The 24,782-nt window shown below is 38.7% G+C and overlaps 1 protein-coding gene across 1 annotated transcript in view; it reads right to left on the reverse strand.

The window, feature by feature from the left end:
* The window catches only part of GUCY1A2 (guanylate cyclase 1 soluble subunit alpha 2), a 143,397-nt gene that overhangs the window by 53,705 nt on the left and 64,910 nt on the right, over window positions 1-24,782 (reverse strand). The window contains exon 5 of the mRNA XM_061374456.1: window positions 8,313-8,798. Coding sequence (XP_061230440.1) covers window positions 8,313-8,798 — 486 coding nt within the window. The remainder of the gene's footprint in view (window positions 1-8,312; window positions 8,799-24,782) is intronic.

The following is a 24,782-nucleotide window of genomic DNA, read 5'->3' on the forward strand; positions in this document are numbered from 1 at the left end:
TGCTAGTGCTAAGATACTGTTTGTCAGCACAACAGCAGGATTCTGTTTAGCTCAAAAAATCCTGTATCTTGGCATGCATATTTTGGCATGCGGGTCAGGAATGTTATTAATCACTGAGAGGAGGGAGAGCAGACGTGAACTATTTTGGGCGGCTTATGTTAGAAAGACTTGAACAAGTCACATAACCTAAAACACACATTCTAAGGAGAGAAATGTCAAAGAAACATGCTGGATAGAAACTAGGTAAGTTATTCCACTGAGAGATGAAGTGTGTGTGTCCTTTCTCTGGAGGCAGTAGGTACAGTTCAGAAAAGCCTCCTCTGAGCACAGCCTAAGTATACTTGACCCTGAAGTAACTTCCAGATCTACATTTGTCTATGTAACAAACAGGGAATACTGACTTTTTTCAAATTAATAAACATCTGTGGTTTGGGTTGTTTTGTTTTTTTTTTGGGGGGGGGGGTATGTTGTATGAATAGAAATTGAAGCTTACTTCTGTTTGCATTTTGAAGTATTCTGTATGTTTTTCCACTGCACAGATTTGGCAGAAAAGCTTTGAAATAGTTGAATTGTGCAACACTTTAAAGCTTAACATCTGTCAGATTAAATTACTTGCACTTTTTGCTGAAATTAATTCTACTTGGATACAATATTAATTACAGATTCCAAAAATCTCTGGGATACCTTAAAAAAACCTCCTGGTTTTTAAAGGTATAAAAGTTTTCCAGATATAAATTGAGAATAAGGCTATCTTCAAATGGATCAAAAAATCTCATTCCATTTCTACCACACTATTTGATTCTCTTAGCTTCTGTGTCTCAGCTTTTCAAAATTAACTCCTAAGCAGTGAAATCGTAAGCCTGAGTTTCAAGGTAACTCTGCAATGCTTTTATGACACTGCATTCTGCTTTTGGAAATAGTCCAGTGTATAGAAAATCCCTCCCGTTTGAGCAGGAATGGATTCCAAGTGTCCACCTATGAAGTTCAGAAATCTGTTTATGTGGTAAAACTATTTTTTCAGAAGGAATGTCTTACTATAAACCTCAGCCCCTTTCCCAAGAGCCTAATTATGCAGCAATTGCTCTCACTAGGCCTCAGGGCATTTTATTTTTAGTGAGTTTAATGATGCTATATACTGGCAAATTCAAGAGGATTTTGCAGGAAGACCTATATTCAAACTCTTTCTGTAGCACCTACTTAGTCTTAAGCACAAACCTTTGAGTATCCAGTATATGGAAGAACCCTTTCATGTATGCTGTAATAATGTCAGTGATTTTTCCTTTATGAAATGAACAGAGACAAATGCTACTTACTGCACAGAATTATTATCTAGTATTTTAAAAGGGGTTTTTACTAATTCAAATAGCGACATGTTATAAGACTTACAGTTCACATGATGTCAACATCAGGTTTGTTTCTAGTCACAGAATACAAAAGTCACGGTGAATAAATGATTTCTCTGTGCCGTAAGGAAGTATGAAATTGGAAAAATCACACCAAATGTGGCTGATGAACAGAAAATGTCCTGACTGGCATTCTTCCTTGTGTGAGTTAGTTGCAAAGCCAAGCAAAGAACTGTTTAACAAAATAAGCAAATATTAAATATGCATAACGTAAGACACATGTTTCAGTTTAATGTGACTGCCCTTCTCCAGATGTAAGATTGGTCTCAATTTGATATAGGTATACCCGCTATGAAAAGACCTATTGAACAACATCTTCCTCAAGGTTACATAAGTTTTAATATATCTATCTTGAAATTCATATGTTGGCTATTTTCTCTTAACTTACCTAAGTATCCTTCATGTTTATTTATATCACATAAGAAATTAAGGTGCAGTCATGAACGCTATTTGAATGAGTGAGAAAAAATGCTGCATCTTGGCATCCTCAGGTATATGAAGGACAGCCATATGCTGCCACAGTTGTGCTAGATCTGACACAGTACTGGACTGTTTAGATGGAAATAGCTTAGGCTGATGGAAAGTAAGATCAATTTTCCCCAGTCCCTTAGAGATACTAAAATTTAGAATGTACAAAACTTGACCCAAGAAAACAAAGGATTTAAGTATTAATGGTGGGTTTTATAAAACATAGCATGGGGGAGATGTGTGTACTGCAACAGGGCATGCTGTTAGCCATTGCTCCCATCCAGCCGCTATGCCTGGGCTTGCTCCTCAATATGCAGCGGGAAGTCCCAGAGGAGGATCCCCTTCATGGTCCTGTTCGAATACAAAGACAAGATATAGCCAACATATAACTGAGGACTTGGGAAGCACTTCCAGGACCTACAAATTGGTTAATAGGCTCTAGGCCTCCCAGGCAGATTGAGGGAAATGGAGAGAGATACTTTAAACAAATGTGTGCTCTTCAGGTAAGAGAAAAGTGCAAGGAGAAAGACAAAAGAGAAAGAGAGAAAGAAATAGATACAAGCATGATATTCCTGAGGAAAAAATTATATACAGAAGCAGAAGTCCTATACTCTTTAGAGGATTCCTGAGTGATGAATTACCTAAAGCAGGGGAACACGCACAGATGTTTTAGTGCTTTGTACAGGTCTGTATGCATATAAAGAAAATAATAACTCTTCTGGACCCTGCGTGTCTGTTGGCTTCATTTGCACATCTCACTAAAGACAAAAAGTGCAAATCCTCCAAAAGGCTGCAGAAAAATGAGTGCTTAAAGTAATGGGAAGTCTTAAAATATCCTGGAGCTCTTGGGTGGCGATACAGCAGACCTGCAGGGCAAATCCAAGGAATCTGTGGTGGGTTTTGTTTGTTTGGCTGGCTTTTATTCTTTTAGCTTAACCCAAAAGTACTTCTGAGTTTCCCCAAAAGATAGGTGCCCCAGCATTCCCCCAAAAGATAGGTGCCCCAGCATTCCCCCAACTTCATACTGCAGTGCAACACACCTTCATGTCAGCAAGTCCACACACAGCCGGAGAGGTTAAGGAGAAAGTCAGTGTTATAGCCTGCTCAGAGCAAGAAAAGGAGGAAGATTCAGGAGCCCTCTATGGTGGGACTTCAAAAGAACAGCATGCTGAAGGCCAGTTCTACCAGGCTGGTGGCACCCGGGAGAAAGCAAGCTCCTATTGCCCATTTTATTCTATTACACATTCAAAACCCACTGACTTTAAATTAACAGGAAGAAGCAACACCTAGTCCCTAAAACACCTGTTCATCTTAAATCAGGCATATTATGGTATTTTATGTGCATCATACTGCTCATATAAGAGTACCAGAATTGTTTACATATTTTAATTGCATTTCATAATAACCTTCATAATAATCTTACAGATGCCTAAGCTGAAGTTAAAAGAATCTGAAAGCTTCTCATAATGTTTATGTAGCTGCACTGAATTTAGAAGGTTAAAACTGCAAAAGTGATGGAAAGAAGATAAAAATAGTGGCGATCGATTTTACATGAAAACTTGAAGACTGTGGTTTTTAACTGATAAAACATACAGCCTGAAAACACTCAGAATAGCCTGAAGCTCATGACTCCTCTAATTGCAGTAATTCTTAGTCATTATAGCACTGATAGTAAGCTAAAGAACATATATATGAATATGTACAAATATCAGTTCTCAAGGAGGGATAGTCATAGCACTGACAAAGTACTGGTATTTTCTGTAGAATTATACTGATTTCTGAAACCTCAACTACCAGTGTAAAAATGTAAACTAGTATTTTTAGAAAATGTGAATTTAAAATTAGGTTCCTGAAAACATTATATCACAAGCCCAGTATAAACAGTGTTTTTCAGAACTGGTATCAGTCTGCAGTGATTGCAGAGCAGTCCAGACTTCCCACCTTTTTTTAATCTCAGGTTTCTAAAGCAAGCAAAAAATAAGGCTGTAGCCAGAGTTAGGTGTATAAAATCAGAAAAAGAAGATCCGACAGGCTAGCTGTATCATTCAGGAAAAGTAAAATATCGTTCAGTGTAAAGTAAGTGAAATAATGCTGCCAGCAATAATAGCCAAAGAGAACTCCAAGGAAGCTGGTAAAGGACTTCAAAGCATGTGTGCGGCACCACTCAGGGAGTATCAATTTAGTGATATAATGAAAACAAAAGAAAGAAAGAAGAATTTCATGTAACAAGTTTGTTAATTATAACCATAAAATTAACCTGCAGAATTATGTTGTCTTATTCAAAAACTATTCAATAAATTTTCAATTAAAATGTTGACAACAAAGATGCATGGCAAAGACATTTTGGCAGTTCCTTAACAAAAACATTGAGGACTATCTGCTTAGACATGGAAAGCGGAACTCAGCACTTCACAGAAAGTGAAGTTTACTGTTATGAGAAAATGTGCAAATGTCTTCAAGGACAAATGCTGCTCTGTCCAGAGAAAGGACAAAGAAACTAACACCTACACAAGGGATCCTGGTTCTGCCCTATGTGGCTTGACGTTAACCAGCCCACATACAGTCACCCAGCTACTGCATGCGTGGCCAAAAGAACAGCTGCCAAAAAAAGTACATGCTGCCTTCACTCCATGCAGTAGTGAAAGGGTGATGGAGGAAAACTGGGTTGTTTCAGAAAGGAAAGTGAGGGGGAAAGAGCTAACAAAGCAGGCCTACATAGGCAAAAGGATTCAGTAAGAAAAAATATTTAAAATGTTTCTATGTCAAAGACATATTACTGGGAAGGAGAAACAGAAGCTGCAGGAATCTTAAGCAGGGAAGATTTCAATCTGCATGGTTAATTTTTAAGTGTTAGCAGCCATGGCTGCAGCATATCTAAATAGCTTATTTGATAAAAAGATGCTTTAGCTGAAGCATCGTTTTGCAGCACTTGGCTCACAAACAGGAACTCACATACACAGAAAAACAGGTCCAAAGAAAGACAAATAATCAGGCCAAACAGTATTTATTTTATGCAAAACAATTGCTTTCAAAATTTACTGACCTCTCTCTCCCATTACTTCGCTCCTGGAATCCATGTTTCTATTTGCATGTCTGCAGACACTATCTTACCAAGCATGTCCCCTGCATTACTCTGATTTGCACTCCCTGCTAAATAGCATCTTTCCTCCCATTCCCCAATTCCAAGCCAAATACAATTAACTCAGATAGTCAGCAGCACCAGTTTCCAAATGCACTGCCAGGTCTGATTTCTCTCACATCCCCTCCCTGCTGTGATTACCCCAAGATTTCCCTCTTGTTTTTCATCAAGGCTATATGTAAGCAAATTTTTTCCAAAGTTTCATTTTCCAAAACACAGATTCTTCCAAATTGCTCACACTGTCACCAGGCTCATATCATCATGCATATCATTTATAGCAATGTTCTACCTCAGCCTGGACAAATGTGATGTGTCATCTTTGATATCCATTCAAAATGTTGCTATGAAGTTCCTTTTCTGAGCCCATTATCTCCATGTATCGTTCTTACCTATGCATTCATCTGTTGGTCATCCTTTCTCTACTTCATCAGTTACAGCTATTTACTTTCCTTTCCAAGATTTTCAAAGTCTAATTCATTCCCCTTCAGCCCTCCAAGAATTTCTTATTCTGTATCCAACAGCTCATTATGTTTGCCCTCTGCGTCTGACTTGTTAAATGCAAGGATCTTTGCTCTTCTTTCTGTGCCATACTTCTCTGTAAACATCCCTGAATGAATAGTACGAGACAATTGAAAATACATCCATTGTCTGAGTCCAAGATTAGAAGCACTGAGGTTCTGAATTCAAAACGCTGTTAACAGTAAAGCTGGGTGAATAATTTACAGCATAGGATTTATTTAATGAATTTTGCTGAATTTTCTGTTTACAAAATGGTGAATTTTGTATTCAGAAGTACTCGCCAAATAATTCTTGCTGCATTGCTTAAAACCAAGAGAATTTGAAAACTAATCTGTTTTGATGTGTATATAGATCACATGATGAATTTCTGTAGCCTGGTTACAGGAGTATATCTTAGAGGCAGGCTGTGGGTACAAATCCTGCTGACTACGTATCTAAAATTCACTGCCTGACAATAACTTCTAAAATTACAGTTGTGGTGGTGGTGATCAGTCCTAGCAATACACTTACCTTCCAGAATACCATATGAAACAAATGAAAAAGATATAAACACACAAGCTATTTTTGTTTTAAAAGTGCAAATGCTTTTTCAAAAGAATTGTCATTTTAAGTCTGATTCTCTAAGGAAAAGAAAAAGGGTTCATTGCCTGAGTTTTGTCTTTCTGTAATGTTCAACTGAGTCATTTTCACTCAACCCCACAGCAGCTTTTTTAGACTTCTGCTTAAAAAAAAATACGAAAAAAGAGATCTGGGTAGAGAAAAAAATATACACAAGCTCCAAAATAGCCAGAGTGCACACTGCCTTGCTCACGAGTGGGCTGTGGAGAGAAGCAGGGGATGTGTAGGGAGGCCGAGGGGACATGTGGGAGTAGGGAGGTGGAGGAAAACCCAGGATAAAAGGATCTGGAAAATAACTGGCTATATTAAGGTAGTAACAGTGGAGAAAAGGTGTTAGAGGTGTAAGAAATCCTTCCATACAAAATTAGGTTTTGTTTATTCTTCTGCTCATAGACTTACATGGGGGTCTTAACTTTCTGGAGTATTTATTCATTTTCTGAATGCATAGATCTTACACTATTCCATCTCAGCAGCCATTATCTTATTTCACAGGTCAGGATAGTACTTCAATACAGTTAACATCTTTTTATCATCTAAAGCAGCGCAAAGCTAGGTGAAAGGCAAAAGGTCACAGCCTGAATGGTATAATATTCCTGACCTATGTATAAATATTCCTTGTTAGTGTTCTCACAGGACTCAACCAACCTTTCTTCCAAACAGGTCATAGAGTTTTACATACTTTATTTCCTATTCCCATGCAACCATGGTTTTCAACAAAGAATGTCCTGAATGCCTCAAAAAAGATGACTAAAATTATTCATCTGGGAAAATACTAACTACACCCATGTACCGGATACAGCATGTGAAACAGGGTCACCAGATATCACTCTTGACTGTGGATCAGAATTTCCTCAAGTCCTGTTCTCACAGCTGGACTGAGATCAAGTGAAGCAACATCGCATCGATACAAACTGAGATCAAACTTCCAATCTTTTCTGACTATATCACTGATAAAATTTTCAAACAAGGGTTAGTACCTTCCATTGCAGTCCTCTCCCAACATGGCCTTTTACTTCTGAACATTAGTAAAACAAACCACTAGCCCAGGAGCATAAAACTTATATACAGCTAGATCTTTTACTTTGCTATACTGTCCTACCAACGTGTATCTACACCATGTTCAGTTCTATCTGTGGTATGTGTTGAAACTTTACAGTTGTTTGTTAAGTAGGTAATCAATGTTTTTGGGTGCTTTTTGAAGTGTAGTAGAGGCTAAAATGTAAAGATAAACCTTTTCTCTATAGCCTATCAACAAATAGTATTTGAAATGGCTTGAAAACTGGTGATTTGTTTTGCAAGCATCAGACACAAAATGAAGTCAATATATAATTTTACAACTACATTTTTCTCCTTTGGCGTATTCAGTTATAAAAGGAAATTTGCTTTGCTTTTCCATACAAAAAATAAAGGTATTCCATATACAAAATATATTCTCTGTAGATTTCACAGGATAGTTACACAGATAATATCTTAACTGCATTTATTAAATTCTACCTGCCCACACATAATGGACACCAAATCCATCGAAGAGAAGTGAAGGTGATGAGGTTGTTAACAGAACCAACCCTTGCAACATCTCCTTTTCTGAGGGTAGTAAAGGAGCATGACACTCAGTGCCATGTCCCACTTGTTCCATTTACTATGAATGGACATTAGCTGTCCTCTTCAGTTTTTCAGTGTAAATGTAAACCTCATAGCATTTTATTTTTAGTGAATGTTTTGCTTTTTATAGAAAATTTGAATTCTTTCAGATAAAAGATACCTACCCAAACACTAAACCATTCAACTATCAGCTGAAACAGAATGCATTTGAGCATCATCCAGGAGCTGCAGCTTCTGCTAGGATAATCACTGTGCACTTCATCATCCATAGGACATTGTGGCTGATGTGTCACCTAAAGGAAACTAGGCTATAATACAGAAGGAATGCCTATAGAAAGATAGGAATATGAGGTATATATGGAGGAACCATGATGACAGCTCAGCATCAAAGTATTTGATTTTCATTATGTGATTTCAGATTTATTTTTTTCACACAAAACAAAAACATTGCCTTCAAGGTTTTACAGAGAAGGTCCATGACTTAGAAAGATAGCTACTGGGGTGTGTTTTTTTCCCCCTTTAGTTTCAGTTAGATATTGCTAACTTAGGACTTGAGCTATTACCTTGTAGATGTCCAGGAATCCACACTGATGGTCAAACCGCGTGTAGAGCTCGTTCAGCATGCTGATGACCTGCATGGGCGTGCACTGTGCGCAGATGGCTGTGAAGCCAACAATGTCCGAGAAGAGCATGGTAACATCATCAAACTTCCTGGCCTGAACCTGCTGCCCCTGCCACAGCTGCTGAGCCACTTCTTCAGGGAAAATAGAAATTAGGAGATCTACTGTTTTCTTCTTCTCCTCTTCCAGGGCTTGATGTGTGCATTCTAGTGTTGCCTTCAGCTTATCCATTCTTTTTTTCAAGCCATCCTGGGCCTTTGCTTGCTCCCCAACCAATATGACATCACGAGTAGCATCATGGATAGGTATATCCGAAAGATGGAGGCCTCGGCCCATCAGTTCATCCAGCTTGTCCACACAGGGGGAACCCAGAAACAGAATTGAATTTGATTCTGGCACATGAATCATTTGTCCTTTAATTTCCATCACCTGAAAATCAAAAGCAGAGATGAGAAAAGGAAAAATAAGCTGATAGAAGTGTATCTCCATTCCACTTTTCCCATCCTTCATCTTCAGCTAAAATTATAAATGTAAATTGTAGCCTTTTATACAGAAGACTCTTACATGCACATGTTCAAGCAATGAGACTTGCATAGTCTACTCACCAAGGTGTCAGAAAACAGCCTATACTGACACAAAAGTATTCTCAAATCAGATGCTGGTTTCTATTTCAACCCAGTAAAATAAAGAAGTAATCACAGGAACAGGTAATTCTCATAATGGTGTCTAAATAATGCTTCTAAAATTTGCCCCTGGAATGTAACTAGCCTTAAAAGCAAATTCCAGAGTAGCTCATTCTATTTAACTTAACTATAAATTACGAAAACGCACAAAATTAAAGGTAAATTATAACTATGACCACAGGTTAGTGAAACGGTGGAATAGCTTCCATTCTTTTTCAACAAAACAACTACTAATTTAAATGTGGCCAAACAGGATAGGACAGAGTGTAGATTTAGAGTAAAGATTAGGAAGAGGCTTTTTACTTCCTCTGTGAGAGTGGTGAGGCACTGGCACAGGTTGCCCACAGAAGCTGTGGCTGCCCCATCCCTGGCAGTGTTCAAGGCCAGGTTGGACAGGGCTCGGAGAAACCTGGTCTAGTGGAAGGTGTCTCTGCCCATGGCAATGGGGTTGGAACTGGATGATCTTTAAGGTAAGTGTGAATGGCATGGAAAAAGTTTATCAGTTCTCCTGTTTCCTATTTGCTTTCTCATACATGCAGCAGGGTTGAAGGCTGACATTCTGCTAGAGTCTGCAGACTTCTTGGTGATAGAGATTCATGAAATCTGTATCTGCAGAACAGAAGAAAGAACAGTAGGAAAGGAGTAGCAGGTGGTTCATCATGCTGGTTAATAGATCTTCCATTTGCCTTTTAAATGGCTTGAGAGCTGTTCAGTGGTTGATACCACTGAGGCCCTGGCTTGTTCTCCCTTGCTCCATGATGGTAATCAAGCACAAAATCATCAGACTGAAACAAACAGTCAAAAACCAATTGTAATGATGTATCTGATATTTGGGGCTACATGCATTCTGATTTCTATTCATTTCAGTTACACAAAAATGTCAAATACTGCAAAGGAATATTTCTCACTTGAATATTGTATTAAAAAAAAAAAACAAAAACAAAACAAAACAAAACAAAACAAACCAACAAACAAACAAACAAACCCAAACAAACAAAAAACTAACCAAAACCCACACAAAACCCACAAAGAAACAGAAAACTAAGATGAACATGTTTTGTTTAAGCAGAAGATAATTAAATCAGATAAACTTTGTAAATTCAGCCTGCTGTAGTCTCTGCCATGAAAAACAATCATTGTTAATGTTTTCATTCCAGGACGGCACAAAGATCAGTGCAATCCTGTGCTAGGTGATCTAAAACACCCACAGCCCTTACCCCAAGGATCTCATAGTGAAACCAGGCACAATGCACAAGCTTTGTGCGTGCAAGAGCAGTGTTAGGCACCGTAATGCCTTCAACCTGTATTTTCCCATTCCACACAATCCACTGATATAAAAAAGTCTCCTGCAGTTACCCTTTCTTTCACCATGTAGGCATTCCCTCACTCTCACAATGATTCACTTTATCATTTAATCCTCCTTCCATCTATAATCCTTCCAAGCAAAATAAGAAAACCTTAATCAGAGAATCCAGAGGTGTCTGTAATTATGATGTGATTTAAGCATCCAGAGGTCTGGATGTTCCTGCTGAGCTGACAACCACCCCTACATGGTTCCTTCCATGTTTGGGATGCTGGGAAGCTCCTGTTCCTATTAAGGCTTTTTTACATCAGATACTAGGCTATCATTGCAGATCCTACTGTCAATGCGGGGACTTAGCTTATCCTGTCCCCATGCCCCTCTGCCTCTATACCCGATTCCACTAGCAACTCAACAGATGTAGCTTCAGATGTCAGCCTGGGAACACAGCAAATGAAAGTCAATGAAAGCAAAGAAAATTGTCAATCTTTCTAATTTATGTTCCTGCCCACATACTAATATATAAATTTCTAAGCCTTATTTCCTCAGCTTTGTTCCGGGAGAACCATCTCCATAAGAACGCTGGTCAGCTACCTAAATGGGCAGTACGTAAGGGCAATGCTTTCTTCATGCATGCAGCCTCACAGCTCCAAAGGCCACATTAGAAATTGTTATATTTCCGAAGTACAAATTGCCAAATGTGGAATACATGGTATGGCATTTCTAAATTCTCTTCTTATTTTGTTCCTCTTTCGCCGACAGTTTTTGTTTTCTGTTCCTAGAACCTCACTGCTGTGCAAAGTAAATGTATCTCATATTATCACTTCTCTCTTCCACCTCTAGGTGAAAATAGGGTGTCAGCTCAGGGGCAGAGAGTCAGCCTGACCGGGGGGGGGGTATGCTGCTTGTCAGCAAGGCATGGCACCTGGCTCGGAGCCACGTTTCTTCTGTTAACCTGCTGTGAGACTAGAAGGAAATTAATGCATCCCTCTGTGCTCCTGCTTTGCCTTTGGCAATTTGAGGTGTTAAACTCTTTGATGTGATCTCTGTCCATGTGAATATATTGTGCCAGCCCTCCCCGGGTGGATTCTTCTCAGGAAGCACTGATTGAGTGAATAACGCATTAAAGAGGCACTCTGGAGTCCTCCATTCTGCTTCAGGCAAATTATCAACTCTGAGTGCTTATCTGGCCTTTCAGCACAGCAGGAACAACAGTATTGACCACCCCACAACACATGTTGAGGCTTCTTTTTTTTTTTTTTTAAATGATATTCTTCCTATGTAACTCCTTAATCTCCGAAAGTGTCAAAGGTTCAGTGCCATTTTGGCTTTATCTGCTGAATATTATTATCATTTCCTCTGCTCAACAGGAATTGTTGATGCTGCCTATCACACCTTTCACGTTACTTTACTGATTCTGATGTCCTGCTCAGTCTTGATGACTGAGGAGTGTTTCAGAACAGCCTCTTCAAGTTGCCAAATCAGGAAAGTGGACAGCAGAAGCAAAGTTGCATCAGGTTTCCTGGGGAGACAATAGAAGAGCTAAGACTGCACAACTCTTCTCAGCTTTTGAAAAGCCCTCTCCTAAGAAGTTTCTGAGATTATTTGGACTTCGATCTGCAACTTGGATCCAGCATAACCTCCATCAATTTCTTTGGACTCTTGCCTCTTAGATCCTTCTCTGTATCTTAAAGTATAACTAAACGGAACAGGACATTAGATTTGCCTGAAGCTTGCCATAGCAAGTCACACTTCTGAGTAATTTCCCAGAGCTCGACTTTTACACATGGAAAATAAGCATACATGCAATCCAGATAATATAATCTATCTTTCTTATAAGCAGGGAAAGACCAAAACCAGTTGTATTTCATTGCTGCTACATTTATTACTTTCTTCTTTCTTTAATTATATTTTCACCAAATAAAACAACTCCACTGTTTTCAGAGGACGTTTTCCTGATCTACAGTAGTATAAGAGAACATTTTCAAACATCCTGATTTATGGGATTTTGTTTCTGTGAACTGATGGTGCAGCCTAAATTGCTCTAGGATAAAAAACCAAAAAACCTACCACAGAATTTTACTTTCACTGCAAACCCACTGCAAAGAAAAGGGAGCAAACAGAAGGGGCCCTGCTTCTCAGGAGCCCCTTCAACCTCTTTCTCCAGAGACCCACCAAGGAATACTGACATTCTCTATTGCTGCTGTTTAAGAACACGAGAGAATCCCCTACTGAGCCGTACACCAACAGCTACTTCATTAGGTACACAATATCCACCGCTCTGCATGCTCTGGATGCAAGCCATCCTAGGATTAAGTATGGATCAAAAGCTTATGAATCAAATACCAACTCCACTGCCTAGTCTAAGGAAAAGCATGGGCAAAAGCCTCATTTATTGAGCTGATGGAAGACAACACTTCTTTGTACAAATACAGGTTTATAAAAACCATAACAAAACAGCAGCTTCCATTACACCTATGCTTTATTGAAAAAACTGAGAAATATAGATCATCTCCACAAAAATTAAAAAATATATTTTCAGTCAATGCCTACTGCAACTGAATAAACTAGTCATCATTTGCTCAACAAAACTCAGAATGCGCTCAGGTTCTTGCGAAGTATAACTCAGAGCATTTGCTTGCAAGTTTGGATTTACAGTTCAATGCATTGTCAAAAGAACACTATTACACACAGTAGCAAAGTGACTGTTACAAATTTCTGGTTATTTATAGAAAACCCTGGGGTGTTACATAATATGCAACAGTTTCCAGACCAAAGAGACCAAATTTAACATTTTCTGTATACTTCATAAGCATAGAATGTCAGCATGAATATTGCAGGGAACCCACCAGGAATATTTTCATATTCTATAACATGAAAGAGGGAATTATAATGACAGAATCATTAAAATACTTTGGTTTTAAGCTTGGACCTCCAAAGTGATTTCTTGATATCAAAAGAGTTAAGAGTGTGACATATTAAAAGCAAACAAAGGTTAGATAGGACCTTCTTCACATGAAGCATAGGTATGCATGTCAAATCAAAGCATGCAGCCATCTGTAAGTAAATGTGCACTGGGAAGAAGCAAAGGACAAACAAAAAAGAAGCAACTAGACAAACAAAAGGAAAAGGTGGTTACACCTGAAAAGATGATGATGATTTATAATTCCTCTTTTGTTGCTTCAAGACACAGAAATTGCTTTTAAGATGGTACTCCAGACTGCTCCTTATTAAGTCCAAGATAAGTCCTGAAGCATAAAAATAATGGGAAAAATGATTTCTTGGAAGGAACCTCTGTCTTCACAAGGTAGCAAAGAGTCATAACTCTACCCTACGTGTGCCTGAGTCATGTCCTTCATGGATGCTCCAAAGCAGAGGAGTGTATTAACTCAACATGGCAGATGGGCAGAGGTGCTGGTGCCAGGCTGCATGTCATGGAGGTACAGAAGATAGTTGCTAAAACAAGAGGAAGAAACTTGCTGGTGTTTCCAAGATCATTTCAAAACCTCTTTTAACATCAATACACTGAGATTACATTGGAATTTTTTTCCATTAATAATAACCTTCATATACTTAAAAATGATCTGTCAGGGTCCTGAAGGCACTATTGTCCTGACTGTCCTTGCCGGCCCCACAGGGCTCCCTGCACCCTGCCCATGGCCCAGGACCCCATGTCAGCCCCTGTCTCAGCAATACTGATGTGGGACTGATATCCAGCTCTCGCAACTGTCTGGATGACGCTTTTAGTCACATGGTTTAGTTTCGGGTAGTGCTGTGAGAAGCAGGGATTTGGACTCAGTGTTCCTTATGGACCCCTTTCAACTCAAGATACTCTATGGTTGTCTGATTTTCCTTTCACTGCAAAATCTATTTAATCCCTTAAGACTGCTTTCAGGTCACACACATTTATATTAGTGTAGATTTTTAGGTATTGATAATACAGTTCACTGCTGCTTTATTAAAAGCCAGGATACCCTATGCAGATGTACAGCTACTCCAGCAGCACCGAGTTACAAATTTACAGCATCAGGGTTTAAAAAAAACCTACAGGGGCCTCATGCAACTTCTCTGTGAGATTTGTATTCTTGACAAAAGTTTAAAATGGACAGCTCTGAGAAGCTGCAGATCCTGCGGACATTCCAGCTTAGGGGATATTTCACCATTCTGTCACATAACTTTCATTCAGCCAAGAGCCTTATTTTAAAAACTCCTGAAAACCAGAAGCCAGTTCCTGCTGTGTGACACGAGCTGTCAGAATGGTGGTAGCAATAAACATGCTCCAAAAAGGAGGTCCCCAAGCCACACACTTGTATCAATTTTCATTTCAACCAAAGCAAAATGCAAAATGTCATCAAACCCACAGTTCGATTACAACAAATGAAAGTGTAAGGGAAACTTTCCATATTTAATATTCTTTTTGTGTTTGTGAACAAATGGAAGATAATTACATTACGTTTACAGAGAATGTATGTTTACCACTGCTTATTTTAAGTCTTTCCTGGGAAAAAGAAATTGATTATTTTTATTGCATTTTAATTTCCATTTTTAAAAAGGAATGAGGAATGAGAAAACAAGAATGTAACATTTGAGAAAGTCAGTAAAGCTTTCTGAAAAGTTGGTTCTCTGCTTCAAGCAAATCTCCATTAGCCTGACAAGGCAGCGAGGTGAAAGGTGACACAAATGCACATTCAGATTGCCAACTTCACAGAGGTAAAAATCATGCTTGTTAATTGTTAGCAATTAAGTTACCTGAAATAATTATGCCGAAATAATTATGCCAAAATAATAGGCATAGTCCCTAAAAAAAAACCACTTTTCATGTCTCTTTCTGTACCTGCTTATATTTTAGGAACATTCATATGCATTATCATTTATAATATCATTTATAACAGTTATTCCTTGGCTTCCAAAGGTTTCTTCTGTGCACAACTGTTACAATGTACTTAGTTAAAAGAAAATCCTGTAAATCCTCTAACACAGTTATGAGCCTCAAAGCAACACATTTTGCTTTTGGTTGGGTGGGAGCACAGGGAAGAAAGAATCTATGAAAAAATGAAACCATGGTTTCAGCTCTTGATTCCTGGAGAGAAAGTGAAGAACCCACAGCTCCTGCCCAAAAGCAGATTGAAGGGTTTGTACCACAGCCCAGCCGCCAGCTAGATGTCTGGCTCAACACTGGCTTTACTGATGCCCAGGTTGGTCCCTACACAGCCTGGGCACAGCCTTTACAAAGACAGCTCTGAACATGCCAAACTACAAACAGAAAACTCCACTTCTGAATAGAAAATAAAGTACCATCATTAAGTACCTTTGTCTGCTCAAATGTTGCTTTGAAACCATGTCCCTGGTTTGGGGAATTACCTTACAGAACAGAACAATGACCAGCACCCAAAGTAAGGTAATATTTATCTTATTCCACTAGACCAAAGTTTACAAAAAGTCAAAGCATTTGCATGGACATATTTTTATGGTATGTCTTATTTAAATTAGTAACAATAATTTAAGATTGCCTTTAAGTTATGACATTTTGTAGTTTAAAAAACCCATGTAATTTTATTTTTACTTTTTGTTTACATCACTCAAACCCAGTATCAGAGATTTTTCTGTTAATTTGAATAATTGAACAGAAAAGAAAAGAAAAAAAGAACAATTGAGTTATGCAACAACAGTAGCAGCTGATTGAAAGACACCAAAGGATGGGCCCAGTCCTTCTTGTAGCTGAAAATTCATCCTGTTCCATTGGGGGGGGGGGGGGGGGTCGGAGTTTTTTGATGCATCTGTGTGCAGTCATGCCAGGGCTAAAAAAAATACCCAGGTCTGAAACTTCCCCAGAGACACTACACTGAACTTGGCCTTGGCACCTTTCTCCTGCATGTTGTACAACCACACCAAATCACGCTTTTCTACTGAGCTTGCACTGTAACATTGTCGACTTACTTAACACTCAGGATCATGACACGAGTGAAATCACCAAGACAATCTATCTGGCTAAAAACAGATGGATCAAATCTCCAGTTATCTCATGCCTGAAAAAAACTGTATCATTGACAAAGATAATTTGTTCATTTGTTAAAGACACTGTTAAGGATATTTTTATTTATTTCCATCTATGTCAACCAAGCAAGATTACAAAGGAATGTGCCAGTACACGGAAGACTCCCATTTTCCACAGCAGTGTTACTTTTTGGATTAGCTCCTACTTTTTTCACCGCAAGATTTGTGCAGATGCACAGATCCATCTTGCACCTAATCCTTCCACTAGCAGTATTCAGCTCCTAGCAAAAGCTTGAACACAGTCTGTCCCAGCTGCTCAAGATGACCTGCTAGCAGAAAGTACTCTGTCATTCTGTGATATTTATTCTTAAATATTTTTCTTTCTCAGATCCAGGTTAGTTTCTTTGTGAAAACTGCTTTTACCCAAAGGTAACAAAAGGGTTAACTGAGAGTAGGTTTATTCAGGAGAACACCAGGCAAAGAGCAGCAGCAGAAGCTTTCCCCTTTGATCTGTGCAGAACAGATATATACAGCAGTCATTAGGAAATGTGACATTTCATCACCAACCTAGGTATCTTAAAATTCCTGTGATTAAAAGATCACTTAGCCCAGGCACTAACTAGCTTGAAGACATTTTTGTCCTTCAGGACTTACAGGCTCAAACTCTCATCTTAAGTATATAAATCTGCTCGAAATTCCTGCCAGCACCACAGCAAGGAAACTGATTAGATGTGGAGTCCTTTGTTGGTACTTTTGCTTTGTTTTTCTCTTTATTACCCCATATATCAAGTTCTTTTGCAGCTTTGATAAAAGACTCTATCATTAGAATTTGATCCTGAGATTAATCAATCCTGATCTCTTAGTGTAGTATAAATTTTCAGAACACCAGGAGAAGAAATTTCTTTTCCCAGTCCAATCATTCTTAAGTTAGATATAATTAGAAAGAGCCATACTACCTCTCACCGAAGTAATTGTAAAGATATCCAGCCGGTATTAGTGGGAACTTTACCAGGCCTTTAAAATTAAATTTCCTGCATTTTTCTTTAAAAGGTTTAATTTCTTTCAGCATGCTCAACACAATACCTTACAGCACTAGGAGACCTTGCATCCATAACTTTCTCTTTGCTACCATATTTGACATGTACAAGTAAAAGACAGTCTTCAGCTGGAGTCTCTTACAGGCCATGTTAAACACCTGAATTTGGGAAGAATGCACTGGTCTGGTTTAGTAGTTAAGATCGTCATTTTTAACAAATTCCACAATGTATGCATTTTGCAATCTATAAGAAATGAAAAGCAAAAAAAAAAAAAATCATTAAAATGCCTTTAACTTAATTATAAATGGAACATATGGAGTATGAGAGGGAAAAGCCATGTGTAGTGAATATTCACATTTCTATATGCATTAAAATACCTGTTCAGCTTCCATTTTCTTCACTGCAACTAATTACTTTCTCCTTCAAATGATAGCAAAGGAAATTAGAAGAATAAGGTGGAAGGACATATTTTGAAACCTGGTGTCTGTTGTCTTGATCATTCTAGCACAGATTGAAGACAACACTTAAAACAAGCTGCTTCAGTGACCCAGGTTGCAAGAAGATAGAAATATGAAGTGGTCCCCAAGATCTCTGCTGCACAGCATTGCTGCCTATGGTCTAACAAAGCCTGGAGAGAGATGGGGAAAGCGTGAGTGTGGATGCAAACAAGAAGCCCAGCTGTTATGGCAAAAAAGGACATGGGAAGTAGTCAGTGTAAAACTGATCAGGCTTAGGAAGCTGCCCACTCAGACTGCAGATTTCTGCCCTTGGATACCTTAGTGGAGGTTTGTACAGCTCCTCTGTACTTGCTGTGGATGGGCAGACCATGAGCCAGCCCTGCCCCAGAAATCACAGGACTGCTCTAGCACAGTGCTCTGCCTTGGCTGAAGCACCCTGCTGAGGAGCAGACAATATTTGCTCAGGCACAGCATGATGCTAACACAGCTACCTTGCTTTTGGATCAGGCCCAGCTTACCCATGACAGGCTGAGAGATGTAGTGAAGCTAATGAAATTCTGCCTGTACACACATGAGCAAAACCAACTTCACCTAATTTTTGCAAAGACTGACCTGCAGCTACTTTGGAGCTGTGAATTCCCACTTGGTGGCTTCCCAATTTTCAGCATTTTGACTCCTATGATTCTTTGAGTATTAAAGCTTTTAAACCTAAAATTCTGGTTTCAAAAATCGGTTTTAAGAAAAAGATCTGGATGCCTTTCAAAATTTCATGCTTTGTCTGGTCCCTTTGGAAGAGTCAGAAGCATTTTCCTTCCCATTCATGACTGCTGAGTTCCCTATACTATTAACTGGTGAAGTTTTTCAACAGTTCCTAGGGTATTTTGTTGTAAATATACAAAAACAAGGAAAAACAAAACACAGAAAAAAAACAAACCCAAAAACATAAGATGATCCTTCTAAGTCTAAGTTTGTGAAAAAATCAGACAGGAATTCCTTCAGGAACTGAAGTCCTTCTGCCGCTTTCAAGAGCAGGGCATTGATTGCTCTTCTACATTCACAGCCTCATTTCATATCATAGAATCATAGAATCATAGAATAGTTAGGGTTGGAAAGGACCTCAAGATCATCAAGTTCCAACCCTCCTGCCATGGGCAGGGACACCTCGCTCTAAACCATATTACCCAAGGCCTCGTCCAAGCTGGCCTTGAACACTGCCAGGGATGGAGCATTCACAACCTCCCTGGACAACCTATTCCAGTGCCTCACCACCCTAACAGGAAAGAATTTCCTCCTTATATCCAATCTAAACTTCCCCTGTTTAAGTTTTAACCCATTACCCCTTGTCCTACCACTACAGTCCCTAATGAAGAGTCCATCCCCAGCATCCCTATAGGCCCCCTTCAGATACTGGAAGGCTGCTATGAGGTCTCCACACAGCCTTCTCTTCTCCAGGCTCAACAGCCCCAACTTTCTCATACAGGAGGTGCTCCAGTCCCCTGATCATCCTCGTGGCCCTCCTCTGGACTTGTTCCAACAGTTCCATGTCCTGAACTGTACACAATACTCCAAGTGAGGTCTCACGACAGCACAATAAAGGGGCAGGATCACCTCCTTCGACCTGCTGGTCACATCTCAACAAAGGTGACTCAACCCAAGTAACAGTCCTCTGTGCTTTCTGATCAAAATAGGAAGCTGTGTGCTGTATTTGCAAAGGCAGTAGTTACACAGCATGGGTTAAACAGGAAGGGTCTTTGGCAAAAGTTTTCCAGACACACCAGGCTGCTGCTGAGCCTCCCACTCATGACATTGTTTGAAACGGACACCACATCTGTATTGGGTTTGTGTGGCAAGGTTTTGGTAGCAGGGGCTGCAGCAGTGGCTTCTGTGAGAAGCTGCTAGAAGCTTCCCTATGTACAATAAAGCCCATGCCACCCGGCTCCCAGATGGACCCACCGCTGGCCAGCGATGAGCCCATAGGGATGGTGGTAGCGCCTCTGGGTAACAGCCAGGAAGGGGGGAGTAAAAAGCTGTGCAACAGCAACTGCAGCCAAAGGAGTGAGAATATGTGAGAGCAACAACTCTGCTGTAAAGAAGGAGGGGAGGAGTTGCTCCAGGCACCGGAGCAGAGATTCATCTCCTGACAGCCCATGGTGCAGACCATGGTGAGGCAGGCTGCTCACAGTGGAGCAGATCTCCACTTGCAGCCCTTGGAGGACTCTATGCTGGAGCCTGAAGGAGGCTGTGATCCTGTGCGAAGCTCGTGCTGGAGCAGGCTCATGGCAAGATTTGTGACTGCATGGAGAGGGGAGCCCACACTGGAGCAGATTTGTTGGCAGGACTTGTGACCCTGGCTTATGGGCCTATCAATACACAGTGTTGTCTTCAGTTATTTTGCACCAATTCCAGACATTGGTAGATTTTTGTCTAGAAATGGTGTCCTCCGGAATCTAATTTTTCATAATCTTTTAACGAAGTATTGAGTATATAGAGCTCTTTAAAGAATATTAAATGTTATCGTATTATCAAGGTGATGAATCCGTGAAATAAAATGTTAACCCTCAAAACTGCACTGGTTGATTTGCTGAGAGTACAGAATAGAGGACTTCAGCTTCTCATGTGTGTTCATATGATCTATTTTTAACATTAAAATAAGTAAAAATAAGCACTTTTCCCAAATAACCTGTTCTTGCACAGTATCCCATCAGAAGAATAATCACCCCCCCAAAAAGAACAGTAAAATTTAGCAGTTATTAATCACACTGGAACACTCTTTAATTTAAACCAATGGGATTATTCACAGATCAGTTGATTTCTTTAAAAGAATAAACTATTCTTGTATTCACTGAGGAAATGAATGAAAATGAAGATGATTACCCAGCTTCAGGTAAGAGGAAAGGGCACAGAAAAGCAGACTGTTAACTACCTATTTGTGTGTTAAGACAAAATTCTCTCACAAGACAATGTTATCTTTTGTTTAAAGAAGTTTTCCAACTGCATTAAAAATGCATGGCTCTCTGGGATGGATGCTGCTGAGCTGCAGAAATGGAAAGGCCTGATCTGAAGCTGTATAAAGTTAATGGGGAGGCTGTTTCTGACATTACACTCCAGGACAGAGGGTCACAAAAATATACCTTCTTTTTCAAATGATCAGAATACATTCATCTTTTATTGGAGGAAACAAAAGATTCTAGGTTATACCTACCAACATATACTACAAGTATACTTTTTGTTGGTTTATTATAATAAATGGAAACAGTCTGGCATAAACAATTCTCTGATGACATTTGGTATTTCTCAGTCATAGCCAAATAGTGTAACTAGCCATTTTCCCCAATTTCTTCCCACACATTTGTAAAAGGAAATAACACCCTTTGCTCAACAGGCAAGAAAATAAGGCATTGTTTACCGAAAACCATTTTGATGTACTGGTGGCTTGTGAAAAGATGGAAGAATGAAATCTCTTTCTCTCCTTTCTGCTTTGGTTTATGGCCCCTCAGTCAATCTAAAACACTTTTGTATTTCACACACAATAACCCAACCGATATATCTTAAATGACCACATATTACCAAGGCACTTCAATTATATTTAAATCCCTAGAATAAAAATACTGACCTGGTGAAATAAATGGCTAAACAGCTGACTTTATAGAGAACTCCACTGCAGCTTCTTTTCTATGTTATGAAATTATATACTATTTGAACATTTACAAGCGTACATAAAATACATTCACAACATTAAGAAATGCTTGTATTTCACAAAAGCAGCTAGCAACTGAAGTCAACAGAAACGTTAAATCAAAGCTTATTCTGTGAAAGCTTTGCAGAGAGCAGCTTCTGTTAAGCCCAGAGCTGTCTTGCTCACTTCAGATCGAGAGAACCCTAAATTCTGCAGAGCTTGATCAAGTTTGAGTTTCATGTGTGTAAATTATTGAAGTCAGGAGTTTTGTCTCACATTCACACAATAAGAAATTTAAAAACAAAACCAATCAAAAACTGAAAAACCCACCCCTCAAAACCCCCTGTATTTTCAGATATATCAATACTATCAGATTGAAGTTAGGTTTATGTTTTAAAGCTCTCTCTTTGTGATACTTGAACCAATGAGAACAGAGCAGCATAAAGGAATTCCAGTCACTCCAGCCAGTAAATTGGCTTCATCAGGGGTCTAATTGAAATGCCTCTATGCAAATGCACATAGCATGGGGAATAAACAAGCAGAGTTAAAACATGGGCACACCTGCAGGGCTATGATCTTATTGGCATTACAAAGATGTGGTGAACTAGCTCCTGTGACTGGAATGTTGGTATGGAAGGATACAGACTCTTCAGGAAGGACAGGCGAGGAAATTGGGTGGGGGGGTGGGGTGTCACCTTCTATGTGGTTTTGCAATCAGTATCACCTTTACACACTTTCTGATGAGCCAGGCTAAATTCCTAACATAGAAGTAATGATTTTCCTATGCTTATTCATACATCAACCTTGGAATACAAAGGGGGGGGGAGAGGGAAGGGGGTGCAGAAGTGGTTGGGGTGAGGGGCATTTGGTTTTATTTTCATTTTGTTTCTGTTGGCTTTTTTATTTGCAGTTTGGCATTTTTTTTCTGAAAGTTATCTTGAGGAAGTCTAAAAAACTGCTGCTTGAGTTGAAGAGGAAGAGACCAGGACTTCAGAATCACCTAGCTAGAAAACCAAAATTACCATGGGATGCTAATGACAAAGTGACACTGGGAACTCTGAGACAGCAAAACCAGAACTTCTCTCCCAGTTAAGCAGATTTGCTGTAAAAGGTTTTCAGCCTTGCTTCAATGCAGCTAAATTTTGGTGTTTTGTAATCTGGTTCTGATTTAGATGCTAGTTGCTTTCCTATTCTTATAAAACCAGTTAGAGGACTCTTAGTGGGATTACTGTTGTTAGCCTTTGTTCATCAGTGGGATTACAGGATTCCTAATGCCTTCAGGGAATCTAGTTTCATCTCTTCGCTTACTGAATTCTCCAAAAGATCTGAAGCCAATTTCCAAATGACTCCTCCCTCATTATACTGGTAATCAACAACAATCTGTTGTCTGCATCATCTGGCAAAAACATCTTTAATCTGGAAAGGGAGCTTGCCTTTGTAACACTCTTCAGTCATCACCCTCGTCGCCAGCCTGCTATGATTCTGTTTTCCTTCTTTCATATCATTCACAGTAATCATAAACACATCATCCTAATGAAATAAGACTAAGGACTAAATATGAGTAACAATCCTCATCTATTTACTGTAAGCTCTTGACATTTGATTTTAACATGATCTTTTCTTCTTTTTCTGTCTTCTTCCTAAATAAACTCTGTCTTTCCTCTTAATTTTGGCTAGTGATTTCAGGAAACATCATGCTCTCATTTTCAGTAGTACAAATTTAAAATAATGCCCACTGCAGTAAACTAACTTATTCCAAGTGTGCAGCAGTCTAATAAAGAAACACTTGATTTGTAGCTGCTTCCACAAATGGACTACGTTAATTGCCGCTAAACTTGATGCATTTTCATTTCTTCATGAAACAGCCAAAAGGAAAAGCATTTTTTTGCCAAGTTTCAGTTTGATTTTCTTTAATCTTATCTTAAGTGCTCCCATAAATGTACATGTATTTCAGAACTCTGACATTTTACAGGATTCTTCAACTTCTTTCTACTTCCAGTCATGGAACATGGAAAGTCCTTTAATTTGATGGATCAGAAAATAAAATACACAAAATCTGTGATTCTGTTTTTATTTACTCTACAAAAAAAGTCTCATCTGCCTCCAGAAAAACAAAAGCTTCCAAAAGAAAGGTGGTCACAAGAACTACAATGACAAAAAAAAATAAAAAGAAGAGTGTACCATTAGTAGACTGAAGCTTCCTCAAAGATACAATTTTTTTAATGATGGATCTCATTTTGAAGTAATGTTACATTATTACAATAAACTATTCTGGATGTGTATTTCACATTCATATTCCTTGTAGAATCTCATTTCATTAGTGAAATGTTCACAATAAGGTGTATGAAAACAAAGATTAGAAATTAAATTCACTCCATCCTTCCTTTCAGGTAGAAAGACTGTCTTATTCATTTACAAAGAGAAGATAAAATTAATAAAATGGATTACTATTTCAAAAGAGTGAATAATGTTTCAATATATATAACCTGTAACATTATTTGAAGTCAGTAACACTTATTAATTTTCAGCAGCTCTGGGTGTTTTAATCTGTTTGCATGGAAGAAAAGCTGGTTCTATGAAGAGAAGAGCATATATTATCTTTAACAGAAATGGAAGTAAAAAATTGTTAAACACAATAGAAGCTTCATCTTCATGTGGCTAGGAGTCCTTTCCTTTCAATACTGGATGATTTAAGACTATATTTAGTTTGTTTTCCTAATATTCTAGCGTAATTCCTCCTTTTCTGGAATTTGTGCAATATCAAGTGTAAACAGATACACTACTAAAATGCAGTTTCTGACGCACATGTACGACCACATAACAAATCTAAACTTGGCTTGATCATCTTTTCTTGCCGTATCTTTGCGTATCTTCCTAAAGCAGTCTCAGTAATTACTGACATCATGTGGCACAATTATGGACTTTGAATCAAAACAAAAGGCAGCAGATTGCAATAATTTTAGATGGTAATGAATCTAACATTAGATTACCAGAACCCTAATGAGAACGAAGGTGGTTTGAAATGGCATGCTCAAATCAGAATTAAATTTTATATTCCTTTTGTAAAGATTAATAATTTAAACTTCCTGAAAGTGCTATAATCACTAAATAACAAGGTGCAATGATTCTTGCCTCACAAATAACGTATCTGACAGGAAATACATGTTTAATTTATGTTGCATGAATTCTTGGACCATGTGTACATAAATGAGAAACAGCTAAATACATACATACAGAAATCTGCCAAAATATAAAAGAGGAGCCA

Source organism: Neopsephotus bourkii, unplaced genomic scaffold (assembly GCF_033783945.1).
Source record: "Neopsephotus bourkii isolate Nb327-2 ecotype Australia unplaced genomic scaffold, CSIRO-AGI_Nbou_v1 NB_1638, whole genome shotgun sequence".
Taxonomy (NCBI): Eukaryota; Metazoa; Chordata; class Aves; order Psittaciformes; family Psittacidae; genus Neopsephotus; species Neopsephotus bourkii.